Source organism: Syngnathus leptorhynchus, chromosome 1 (genome assembly GCF_054491065.1).
Source record: "Syngnathus leptorhynchus isolate UIUO chromosome 1, UIUO_Slep, whole genome shotgun sequence".
In the NCBI taxonomy this organism is placed as follows: Eukaryota; Metazoa; Chordata; class Actinopteri; order Syngnathiformes; family Syngnathidae; genus Syngnathus; species Syngnathus leptorhynchus.
Genome location: NC_141195.1, coordinates 13,308,105 through 13,320,871, shown reverse-complemented (window position 1 = coordinate 13,320,871; position 12,767 = coordinate 13,308,105). Strand labels below are relative to the sequence as shown.

The following is a 12,767-nucleotide window of genomic DNA, read 5'->3' as shown; positions in this document are numbered from 1 at the left end:
GAATTCATGTTTTTCAGTCTGTAGTAGTGGGATTTGTTTGATATTTGACATGGGTTCAGACTACGATTAGATTTTCATTCTCATTTTATAAACTTGCCATTTCTTTTTTCAAATGTAACCATCAAAGTGAAGAGTTGCTGCTGTTTGACTCCAGTTCAGTAGGTGGTGAAGTAATGTACATTATGAAGCAGAAGAAGATGACTTTCATATCTTTTCAAGTGGCAAAAAAAAAAAAAAACCTTTACAAAGATTTGTTAACATGGGTATGGTAGTTTACAAGTATTAATAATAATTAAAAAAAAACGTTAGCACAAACATTTTTTTGCAAGGTTATGTAGTGTTAAAGAAGAGGTACACCTAAAAACCAGGCTTAGGGTTTAAAAGTAGATTTGATTTGTCAAACGTCACCTGCAATGGAAGTGCGTTGTTTTTTGGCCATAAAACTGGCACCCGACTGTGCCGCAGTCCTCAGTTGCACGGAACCTCTGGAAGCCATCATTGATCAACTGGGCATTCTTTTTGTGGAAATTTTCGTGCGTCATGACATCCGAGGTGCTGGTGTACACCTTGCTACAGCCCACCTGCCAAACAGAGACAAAGAGCGGACCGCAGGATTTCCGTTTGTGAGAGGAGTCAAAGAAGGATGCACTTTGTGTGGTTAAGAAAACGGCCGAGAAATGGTTCTCATGTTCAACACTTAATTTGTGGTCTGCTATTGAAAGCGATGCTGCTTTCAGAAGCAAGAGGTACCTGAAACTACAGTACTTTCCTCTCATATTTGGAGACTGAGGTCACCACAAATTTACAGTAACACTCTTTAAAGCGGGAGAAAGTGGAACATGATGATCTTGAGTTGAACCCTTGAGACTAACGGTGCTGGCTGGCCACTGGTGCAAACATACAGCACATCATCCCTGGCATTTGTCGCCCACACAAAATGGCAAACTTCTCCATATCGAGTACCAGTCTGTATTTTCCACCCTAAATCTGCCATGTGCGATCTTACATCTGCAGCTTGTCCGCATTGTTAAACAAGACCTGAAATGTCTTAATAACAATGACAATGTTAAAAAAAACAAAAAAAACTACCTCAAGCACATCTTTCACTGGCAAGGAAGGCTAAACGCAAAACGCCACATTGAAATTAAGCAGATGTAGTCCAAAAAGTTAAACAAATCCAGGCGTGTGAATAATCTCTAACCATCCGGGTTGGTACTAAAACATGAAGAATGTGTGCATTTACATAAACACCTCACTGAATTTCATCGATGCCAATTAAGGAGCGAGGGAACAAAGAGGTGGGACTATCGGCCTTGCGTGTATTTGCACATCAGTTTTAATCTTCAATCTTGAATCCTGCTGTTCACTTGAATACACATTCTCGAAGACATTTCATTGTGGATGGAAAGGAATGTGTGGGTGTCCGTTTGCTGCTTAAGTGAGTGACTCATCGCCTTTATCAAGATGACACTTTTTACCTTTGGTGCCCTATTTTAACTTTCTTTGACGTCTGACTGGTTTCTATTGCAGCATGCGCTCTCAACAACTCAATAGGAAATTGTTCAAAGTGACATATTTCGCTACAAACTGGAATGTCCCAGTGTTACATACTGCACTACAAAAACCACAATGTTGCAGTGGAGCATCTATATTTACTGTAGCTGTACAGTACAAGCTCAATTGCTCATTTTTATCAACACTGAGACCTTACATTAAATATTTTGCAGAAAATCCTACTCAATTCCAATGAGCTCCTCAACTGAAGAAGACAAAGATGACTGACTCCTGACATTTGTGTATACAGTTTCAATTTGAAACTATAGTTACAACATAAAGCAGTTTTATTTGACTGCATACAATATTATTGAGGAAAGTCACTTTTAAAAAATATCACTTTAAAAAGGATACTTTTTTTTCATGATCATTTTCATTTTACTTGGACAAAGTTTCATGTCTAGTTCAATACAGGTATATCTATTGTACTGTAGTATGTGTAGTTTATTCAAATGGTCATGCAAAGCTACCAGGATTATTCATATTGCTGCAAAGATTCCTCAGGGATATGAATAATTAAAAAAAAAAAAAAAAAGCAAACAACGCTGTCTTGCCGTTTTATTTTTCCTCTTGTATCATTTACAGTTAAAAGCTACTCAGTCAACAAATAAAAGTTGACTCTCGGACTAGGTTTGGATAATATTGGTTTAACTGTAGATAGCAGGCCAAACAAGATTTTTACAAGCATGTGCAAGCATGCGTATCCTGTTTGCAGGCGTTTTCTTGTTGTTGAGATGTACCTGCATACAGTGGTAATGGGTACTTTTGCCATTGAGGTGGCAGCCGTGGTAGTAGACGCTGCAGTCATCCAGAGGGCTGAAGCGCATGAAACCGTGCTGCAGGGAGTTATCCCTCTTCTTGTGCATGTTGTAGTGCCTGATCACATCCTGCTTACTGGTAAACCTCTGCAAATGGGACGAGAGGAGCAATGGAGGGAGAATGTCAAGCAACAGGTTAAGTGTTTATTTAAACCAGGCACAGAATCCGTAACATGTCACTTTATCTCAGTGGAAACAGCAGCTGCAGCGACCTGTTGTCATTTGAGGAATGGGGGCTTATGATGGCAACTGGAGGGTGCAGGACCCCTCAAAAGATGTTTTTTTTTCTTCCTCCCTCTACATGTCTTCTTCAAATACAGGCAACACTGGGACAGAATGGGCTTCTGTGAAGTTCCCACAAATACCGCTTGTTCTGTTTCTTTCCTGTTACTCAAAATGTTCACTCTTACAAAATGCACAATAACTATGTTCTTAGGGACATCGTATACAATTCTAACTTCAATTTGTTTTTTTTCATGGCTTTCAGGCCTCATCAGTCTGTGCTGATAAAACATCTTATTCAAGCCATAACTGCTGTTTGTGCAAGTTACAACCAATTACTCCGGAGCAAGAGCTTTTTCTTTTTTTTTTTAACCCACTCAATAAAAATTATTCAATTAGGGTTTCTGGGTTTAGAAAAAAAAAATTATGTTAGCTGCACAGAGTAAAAAAAGAAAGCGAAATGAACAAGTCAGCAAGCAAAAACATATTTCCTTTCAATTTGCAGAGATAAGGTTTCACATTGAATTGCTAAAAATGGAATTTAAATTCATGAACACTTGCTTTCGCTGTCGTTTATGATGAGTGCACACGCTAAGAGACCTCACATCTAAAATGACTAAATAAATGATCCCTCCCACACGCAGCAGTTAGAAAGCAGAAAAGTGACTCCTCAGAGACCCGCAGCAACCGAATCTGCTGTAATTAGCCTTAAGCTGATGTAACAGAAACTGTAACGGGAGACGTGAAAATCAATGAGACACTTCTGTCTTCAATCCATATTCATCTCCAGTTGAGGGGAGAAAACATCAGAAAGAAGTGTTTTGAAAAGCAACTAATTGCTCTACAAAGTAGGCTAATTGCTGTGTGTTGTGTAGCACTCGCGCACAAAATATAAAAAAGCGCCTCTTCATCGCTCTTGGCCCGTTTCCCACCGTCTATTTTTTCCTTTGACTCACAAAGCAAAGACTTCATTAGGATTCTTAATATTCAGCTCTTTTAGAATTTTCCTGGGGAAAAAAAGCCCCCCCCGCACGTCGGAGCGTCCATCTGGTGTGGACCGGAAGACGAGTGGAAAAGCAGTCTCCCTACATTCGATCCATCAAGGCGTCCAAAATAGGCCTTGGAGAGAGCTGACTGGGAAAAAGATCTCATTTTCAGGCGAGTGGTGATGAAGGTTGGGAGCCACTTGCTACAATTTATTTTAGGATTCCCACTAGTGTGGCAAGATGCACACACCGTCCCTCATGTACAAGCCCATGAAAGGAGAATGTTAAGACTCAGCCAATAGGCCAGAGGCTGGCAGTGGGATAATATTCCAGGAGTGTGTGTCATGTAACATTTCATGAGTTATCACTTCGAAAGGGACTGCTCATCATGTGCTTTTTTTCCTTTTCAGGGAATTGACACCCACAGTGCCTTGCGGAGAATATTTGCACAGAAGCAGCGGAGCAACGCAGGCCCAAGCATGGAAATTGCCGTGAAAACCCGAACTAACGCTCTAAACGATGACATGAAATGATTTTCCTTTGCATTCCTCCCACAGTGCGTATCATCAGACTGCGAAGCCGGAACCTGAAAACTTGGCTCTTTTACGCTTTCCACCTCTTAATCAATATTTAGTGAGAGCTTATCTGTCGCGAACAGTGGCCAAAGAAAAAAAAAAAAAAGCTGTAGCTTTAGTCAGACAACGGTACAGAGAGGTGATGCACGGACATTTAAGACAAATCCATATGCAACAGCAAAGGTTATATAGTTAACTTGACATTATTTTGTCTTCTTCCTAACCTTCCTAAAAATGCAAAAAAAACCACAAAAAAACGGTATTAGAAACAACAAGTGGTACATTTTAAAATGATAGACATCGCAAAATAAATAACAGAAACATAAACACATTTCAAGCTCACACCAATAATAGCCAGAGGACGCTTGCAAACGAAACAATGCTTTGTTTAAAAAACCACAGGCTAACAAACTTATTATTAGTTAAAATTTGGCAGGATGTTATGAATAATCAAAAGATGACACATCACATTGTTTGTCTAGGCACGGTTCCTTTTTCTTTGCATGACAAAACAACATTTTATTGGAACTCCAATTTGTTCCCAAGTGAGGCTCAGTTCTTGAAACTATTAAAAGGTTGCAACATTATTTCTACCAGAGGGGAGAGCAGCATGATGGCATTCATGTTCAGCAGACAAAAAACATGTCATTGAGATCTGTTCAAAAAGTGATAGGTTACTCACGCTCACCTGGTAGTTACACTCGGGGTCCATGCAGTGGTAGTGCTCCCTGTACTGGTAGGCACAGTGCACATGGCCACAGTGTTGACTTCCGGAAAACCTGAAAAAAATGAAAACGACAGACAAGTGACAAATACAAAAAGTCAGTCATTCTGTTTTGTTTTTTTTCAAATCTGGCAACAAAAATCAATAAATTCAGAAAGAATTTTGAATAAATGTTATTCACTATAATGTGATCCATTAAAATGGAACAATGATACATTTAAACACTGAACCACAAGGCAAATAAGGATTAATGAGAATAATAAAAAGAGCAAAAAATAATTAGAATGTGAAAAGGAGAACAGAGTTGAAAATGATTATCTCCTACTGAGATTATTGTGCATTCCAGTGGATTCAACGGTATCACATTTTCAAAGTTCTAATGTGGTTTGTTTCCAAACAAAAGGAACACTGTGACAATGCACATCCATGCCGTGGGGCTTACTGGCAGATTAATTTTGGTCTCAGTTTGCGTAACAAAAAAAAAAAGACTTGTTTAACTATGTAAAAAAATGCAGTCTTGTGCAAAATTCAACGAAACCTTTTCAGGAGTGCATTGCAGTGGTTCTAATGTAGATGGAGCTTGCGCTGAAGCATTGCGATGCGGTGAGAAACGGTTGGACCAACGGACCATAAAATGAGTAATGCTTGTTTCCTGATTCCAACAGCAAGATAAGTTTTGTGTCACTTTAAAGAGAATGTCACACACACGCATTGTAAAAGCTAAACAGTGTCCTTTTAGCGGAAGCAAGGCTCAGACCTCCGCACGATGCACTTTGACCCCTTGGTTTTTTTTCTTGTACGATTTCTCCGCTGTACATAGTCACGGGCTAAAGAGAGGCCTTCTATTTTGGACAGATGTGTGACAATAAAGGCTATCAAAGAGCCTGTCAACAGTGAAAGCAGGCGCAATAAAACAGGTGAGCGAGTTTTCAAAGGCATGGCGCTCATCTCACCTTCAAAGTAGCGCCGCATGCTCACAGCCCACTCCATCCACCGCTGCGACAATTTACCAGTCTGTCACACCAATTTCAGCCAAATTATCTCCATTTATTGCCAACGCAGCCGTAAGACACACTTATTACCCACACCCAAGCCCCCTGATGCTTTATGTCTCGACGCTGTGAAAATCCTTGTCAAATCGATGTCGTTATTGTATTATTTGGGTGGAAAGGGTCTTATATTTTCAGAAGTAGAAACATGCTGTTTTTTATTATTATTTTTTTTTTTTACCCTTCACCATCTTGTCTCGTGTGACGCTCGATAGGAAAAGGCTATTGCCGCCTGCTACAGTACAGCAACTTTATGGCGCTGATTATAAGCCAGACGATGATGACTGTTAAAATCCTCCAATTACCAGTGAAAACACACAAATAAACATTGCACCGCTGCTGCCAAGAACTCCATCTGCTAGCGCAAGAGGAGAGGAGGGAGTATGTGTGTGCGTGTTTGGGGGGGAGTGAAGGGGACTAAGTAATATTTTTTTCCCCATCTCGCTTTCTGTTTTTTCCTTGTTCAGATTATCCCAGAGCTGCATTTACAGATCACTTTGCAGAGTTCATTAAGCTAATTGAACGCCATATCCACTACATTTTTCTTTTTTTTTAAGTTGGATGCATGCGTGTGAAAGTGGCTTTGCGTCTGTAGATGTACATAGTAGAGGGGGTTTAAAAAGCAATAAAGCCAACACATGTCTCAAACATTTGTGCTTTCTATACACTGGTGTTCTTCGTGCATACAAACACAGAGAGCCCCCTGAGACTGCCGCCCACCCCTCCGCTCATTGCCCAGCTGTATCACTTTGCCTCTGGACAATTCCCACTTGCCGCGTCAGGGGCCCTAATGGGCCGCCGCTATTCAGCTGCAGATTAAATATTAATATCGCCACGATGCAGAGATTGCAGCGCATCTCCAGTTACAATAGAGACACAGATCAAAGTGGCCAGGCAATTCGTGGGTGCATGAAAGCGAGAGGGAAAACTGCGACAAAGCGTTACCAGGGAAGCCTCAAATGTTTTGTGGTGAGGAGTTAGATAAGTTTTTTGTTGTCACAAGAGTTGGGCGCAAACACGTGGACAAAGCTGGTTTTCGTGTGCTCCAAGGAGGAGCCTAGCGCCCCTGTTACTACCTCCCACTCTGTGCCACATTTGCCCTTTTTATGAGCTCTCCTTTCCCATTTTTCCATCCCTCCTTTCTCTTTCGCTCCAACCCAACACGGAAATTGAAACTGTATCTGAGCTTATCTGCAGCCTCCCCGTGCATCAACTGCCGAGATGTTTAGACAAATTTTATGCATTATGCAGTGCAAATATCAAAACAGTTCTTGGCAGTGCCAGCAGAAGCCTCATTAAAAATTCCTTAATTAAATCTTCGTGCAAAATGTAATCAGTCCAAGGAAGAGGTTTTTGTGCGTGTGTGTGTTTGCACGTGTGTGTCAGTGCCAAGGCTTTGATTTGTGCCCTTCATGTTATGGCTTGGAGAAGGAATCATTAACGCCAAAGCCACTTCGGCTTTTCAAATGCTGCTTTTCTTTCTTTTTTTAGACAGAATAAACAAGTGATAATCACCTTTGAGCATCAGTTCAAAATGAATCCAGAAAAGGGGATGTGGGGGGGGGAGTTCAGGCATTGTTCTGTGGCCATCAAAAGGCACCTCCCCTTTGCTGATTTGTTTGTTTTGTCCTTTGTAATTGGCTGACGTTTTAGCTATTTAACAGTCAAAGGCAGACCTAAAGAAAACCCCTATTTCATACTTCTTGAACTCACATCCATGTTATCTTGCTATCTTGCTATTGCTTTATTACTAGTAGAATATTTGCCTTCTGTTACAAAGGTGTAATCTCTCCCTCCAAACACAACTTGCTGGCAACAATGCACTAACTTCTTTTTATTCATCTTTTTGTTAAAAATTGTGCATGTTTACAAAGGCGTGTTGAAAGGCAGATGCCCTCATCGCCATTCTAATCGCCATTCTCTTGCCCGTCTACCAGCATTCTTGTATTCTACTTCCAAGACAATGACTGTGACGCACGTGCTGATCACATTGAGGCAAACGCTCCACTTCTTTCTTGTGTTAGCTTGATCATTAAAGTGGAAGACAAGTCGGAAATGTTCTTGACAATGGCAGCCATTTTGCCACTTGCTGTCGACGGAAAATGACATCAGTGCTTAAAGGCTCGGGTAACGACTTTTCATCACAGCTCACCTTTTGTCGGTTTGTCATGCAAAGTTCACAAGATTGGCCCTTAAGCCGTGATACTATCTCCACAAACACAATATTAATCAGACTACCGTGTTTGGTCTACTGACGCAAAATTGAACAATTAGTTTTCTCCGAAGGCATGTAAAATAAAAGGCATGTTTTTAAAACATATTGATGTACGCTCTGCGAATGTATTCAAATATTTACAGTCACAGGCACAATCAAGCCATTTCTTTTTCATTACCCTTCATCCCACTCGCCACATAAATTGAAGTCTTTCTTAATCAACTCACTGCGCATGGAGCATCTTCACCGCAGAATCTAGTTACGGCACTGAATAAAACACCATCAGCGGAAGTGGAAATGCTTTGTCTCTGTTTGGATGTATTGTTTTCATGGGTGCTTAGCATGGCCCGGTGAGGGATTTGCATACCTGGCGATGTATTTCTGGTAGAGGTTGACGTCGTCACTGGCAGGTTTATCTGGTGGCAGGCCATTCCTAACGCGGCAGGAAAACACAAAAGGGACAGGATTAATGGCAGGTTTGGGCTCCCTGTTGTTAATAAACACAAAGTGACACAATATTTACTTGCAGAAAGTTTCGACTATCAATTCACATTTTCTCGTGGCAGAGCAGCATTTTCCCGTGCCATATGAATCAGAGATGGAAGGAGCACACATTTGATGCATGGCCTTTCAGCCAATGGAAGGAGAAATGCAGGAGCAAAAAGGACATTAATCTTTTATGGGGGTGTTTTGGTGAGTGCTTATATGCAAAACTGGATAATGGGCTGGCGGAAGAAAATTCTATCCTCTTTATGGGACTACACAGACACCCAGCTGATTCCATTTGGACTGGATTCTAATAGATAGCATTTTTTTCACCCGAGATAAAATTCCCTTAGTAAGTAAACTATCTGTAGGATGACAGTTACAATGCCACTTTCAGCAGCGGCATTTAGCTCCATGTGAAGCTCCACATGGGGAATGACCTGAGGTTAATCTGGCCCAGAGGGGAGGATGTCCTGCCAGACCATGTCTCGCACTAAACGGGTCAGTTAGCCAAGCTTGTAGCTCGTGTGAGCCATAATCCAACAACCGAGGGCAGACCCTGAGGGAGATGCGCCTGAGGGCTCCTGAACGCTGCCTTTGATAGTTCTCACCTAAGCAGAAACGAGATTAAAACTCATCAAACAGTGGTTTGGTACCGCTAGGGCACACATGCCTACCTCTCGTTGGATTGCTTTAAAGCACACTCCTCAGGCAGTGTTGCATGTGCCCCTGTGACTCGCCGCTAGTTTAACCGTGACTCCAAAGTAATTAAAGGGAGGGTTCCTACACCCGAGCCAAAATGAACCAAGTCAGTCACTTGCGATGACTGTGCTAAATCAGTCTCCGAGGGGCCTCTACAGCGAGTAAACACTTCATGTGCCTTCGCTACTCATCATGTCGCCGTCCTATTGGGCTCCATGCACTATTTCACACTACAGTGCGGTTGGCTTCCGCGGAGGTAATTACCTTTACGTAGCGCAAACTGACTCGCTGTAGCCGTCACGTGTGTGTGAAATCACAGCAGCTCCAAGCTGCTTCTTTGAGAACTGTAACCCTGCACCAAGTGTGTTATTTCAAATATTTTTATTAAATTATTGAATAACTTTTCGGTGTATGTATTTTTCATCTCATTTTACTGGTCACCTAAGTCAAATGTTGAAGACAAGATCGGCAGAGCATCTTTGTGCAAAGGGGAACATGTGAGCAGACTTACTTAACGGAGGACACGGTGCCAGTGGTGATGGAGTCAGTTTTGGAAAAGCTGGACTTCAGGTAGTCAGCTGTGGTGAAGCTTATATGGCCTGTCTGGTCCACGGTGAGTCCTTGTGCAATGCTGGCCCCAGCTGCACCAACGGTGGGTACACCAGGAGCTCCAGGATTCCCCGGTGCGGTTGCAAGGATGTTGGGCATGAGCGAGCCTTCGGGATTCCCTGGCATCAGCTTCTGGATTGTTCTGATGTCATATTTGGAAGGGCGGCCACCTTTACCAGTCTTGAAGGCGATGGCCCCGCCCATGTCGGGGCTACCGTCACCTGGTTTGAAAAGGTTCAGGAACTTGACGTTCTCCAGGTCATACTTGGAGGGGCGTTTAAAAGCATTACCATTGGGCTGAATACTCTCCCCCATTTTTAGTTTCTGGATGAAGAAGTCATACTTGGAGGCTCGGGAGGCCATGTTCTGCAAGTGAGAGGGATTAGATGACTGTGCGGCAGCCAATGGAGCTCCCCCTTGCTGCTTGTGATCCAAGCTCGTGGGGAAGATCTGAGCCTCGGTCGCTGGGTGGCCACCGGAGGTCTGGGTCATGGTTGGACTTTTGTCTTGGGACAGTTTTGAATTGAGGTCATCTGGTTTAGGTGGGGAAGCATGCATGGGCCAAGGTAGGTTCTCGCCAGCCTTTAGCTTTCGGATGTACTCTTCATACTTGGAGAAGCGGGCTCGCCGAGAGGCCTCTTCGCTGCTGAGGGATGAGGGGTCTGAGGTAGCGGCTTTGAGCTTGTCAAAGCTGAGCTTCTTGTTAAGCTCATCCCGCATGTGATGGTCATCATAGCCGAACATTCCCAAAAACTCGTTCATTGTGTTGGCTGCGTAGTCTCGGAGAGCAGATGCTTCACCTGAAACAGTGGGAAGATCATATTTTATATCATACACGTACGTATATACTATCATATACAGGCAAAACCTTGACGACTTCTTCATTAGTCTCCCATCAGTCCAGTATTTTACATCACTAAAACAAAGTTTTAAAATACCATAAAACAAAACTGAAAAGTACATACAGTATAAGATATATTTGGATAAAACACGCAAACATGATCGGATGATCTTAAATACACTCAGAGTTCTGACCTGGTAAAGTGTTCCTCACAACAGGCTTAGTGTACTTTGTTTTCGTTTGACAAACAGTCAACAGGCGGTCTGAGGTAGCGCTTTTCCTGTTTTGGTTTCACGTTAAGCTGCTGCAGAATTTGCAGGTTGACTTGATTGAGCAAATGCTGAACACAAACCTTGGATATTTTTGCTTATTGCGTTCTGATTCTGGCTAAATCAATTCACGACAAACGGATTATTTTGTGAAAATTGATTATGCATTAGTTTAGTTTAGTTTGTTCACGCAATATCTAAGACATACAACATAATACAATAAACAGTATTAATTGTTAAATTACAACAAATGTATAAAAATTATATCCACTTCAATTTCAGAAGAAAGAAATGACTTCCAACTTTTGAAACTGTCAACAAAGTAGTTTTGTAATTTTTCAGTAGGAACGAGTATGTTGGTATTTGACAATGTTGATTGCTATTTATTACTTTGAATCAGTTATACTACCTTCAACTTCTTTACTTGTTTATTTATTGCTATGGATACTTTGCTACCCCCCCCCCTTTCCCCAAAAACTCACTCACGTGTTTTGTGTTTTCTAAAAAGAACACCATGTTCATGATCCACTATGAGAACTACTACATACGCTCTGGCAATTCCTCGAGGCAGCATTATCCACATTCCTACATAGAATAGTGCTCAACATTTTGTAAAACGTTTTTCTCCAAAGTTCTCATGCCTGCCATTACCCATTTAAAAAATTGCTTTATTGCTTTTTCAGCCGCAGAGCACACTTAAGCTGGTCAGAGGTAATACCGCCTACCACTCGTGTAATTAATACACAAATATTTCAGCTCCTGTCTCCAATTTCTGTGTTATTGCTAAATGAGTTGCTGTGCTCTGCTTTTCACATCTCCTGCGTAGCATGTAAAATAATCCCCAAATTTCCACCCACTGCTTTGGGGTCGCTCTTCTGCGTGGTGGATCAGTGTGAAAGAGTATCCGGTGGATCGAAAAGGGCATGAAACATTTAAGAGGAATGGATGAATGAATGAGCTGGCCACACATAATTCCACCAAATGTTTTCACATAAACTTAAACTGGAGTTGCCTCATGTTTCCGTTCACCTTTTTAAATATATTTTTTTTAGCAGGGGTACCAAACATTTAATTGACAACATTTAAATGTGCTTCAATACACATAACTGGACTAACCCTTCACAACAGGTGTGACTGACTTGAGAATGTTTGAATGGACTTTGGTGCTGCTGTATATTTTCAGGTCATTTCAGGACGCAGTGGATCATATATCTCTAAAGTTAGGGTAGACCGGCCCATACCGGTTATAAGACTAGATAGCGCTCCACTGGACTACTTGAAGTATAATAAAACGGTTTCTATCACCATGCATTCTAAATTGCCAATTTGAAAATTAAACATATATGATAATCACTTAGGTAAACATCAACCCTGCTATGATTAATCCGTATTGACTTTGAGTCATGTCCTTTTTTTACACCAGTGCGAGTATTGTATAAAAAAACATATGGAATTTGTGTTGGTGCCAATATGCTTTTTGAAAGCATTTTATTTACTCACGGTATCATCATTCTGTGAACGAAGAAAAAAAGAGCAAGGAGTGTATATTTAAAGAAGGAGCCACGTGCGTGTGCTATCAGTGTAAGGCAAATTATGTTGGCTTGCAAGGATTAGGGCTGCCACACACAGGAGATAACCTTTTTTTTAAACAGTGCAAATGACTTTTCCCACTCAAGCCCTATCAGGCTGACGTTTAACGTTCTATCGATCCTTTCTA

The 12,767-nt window shown here is 41.6% G+C and overlaps 1 protein-coding gene across 7 annotated transcripts in view; it reads right to left on the bottom strand.

The window, feature by feature from the left end:
* casz1 (castor zinc finger 1) overlaps window positions 1–12,767 on the bottom strand; it is a 155,802-nt gene that overhangs the window by 17,639 nt on the left and 125,396 nt on the right. For 6 of the 7 annotated variants that reach the window (XM_085917401.1, XM_085917393.1, XM_085917335.1 and 3 more), the window contains 5 exons: window positions 9,843–10,740; window positions 8,511–8,576; window positions 4,838–4,934; window positions 2,295–2,459; window positions 409–581 (listed from right to left, as the gene is read on the bottom strand). In XM_085917401.1, coding sequence (XP_085773527.1) covers window positions 409–581; window positions 2,295–2,459; window positions 4,838–4,934; window positions 8,511–8,576; window positions 9,843–10,740 — 1,399 coding nt within the window. The remainder of the gene's footprint in view (window positions 1–408; window positions 582–2,294; window positions 2,460–4,837; window positions 4,935–8,510; window positions 8,577–9,842; window positions 10,741–12,767) is intronic. The other variant, XM_085917560.1, reaches the window with a different exon arrangement.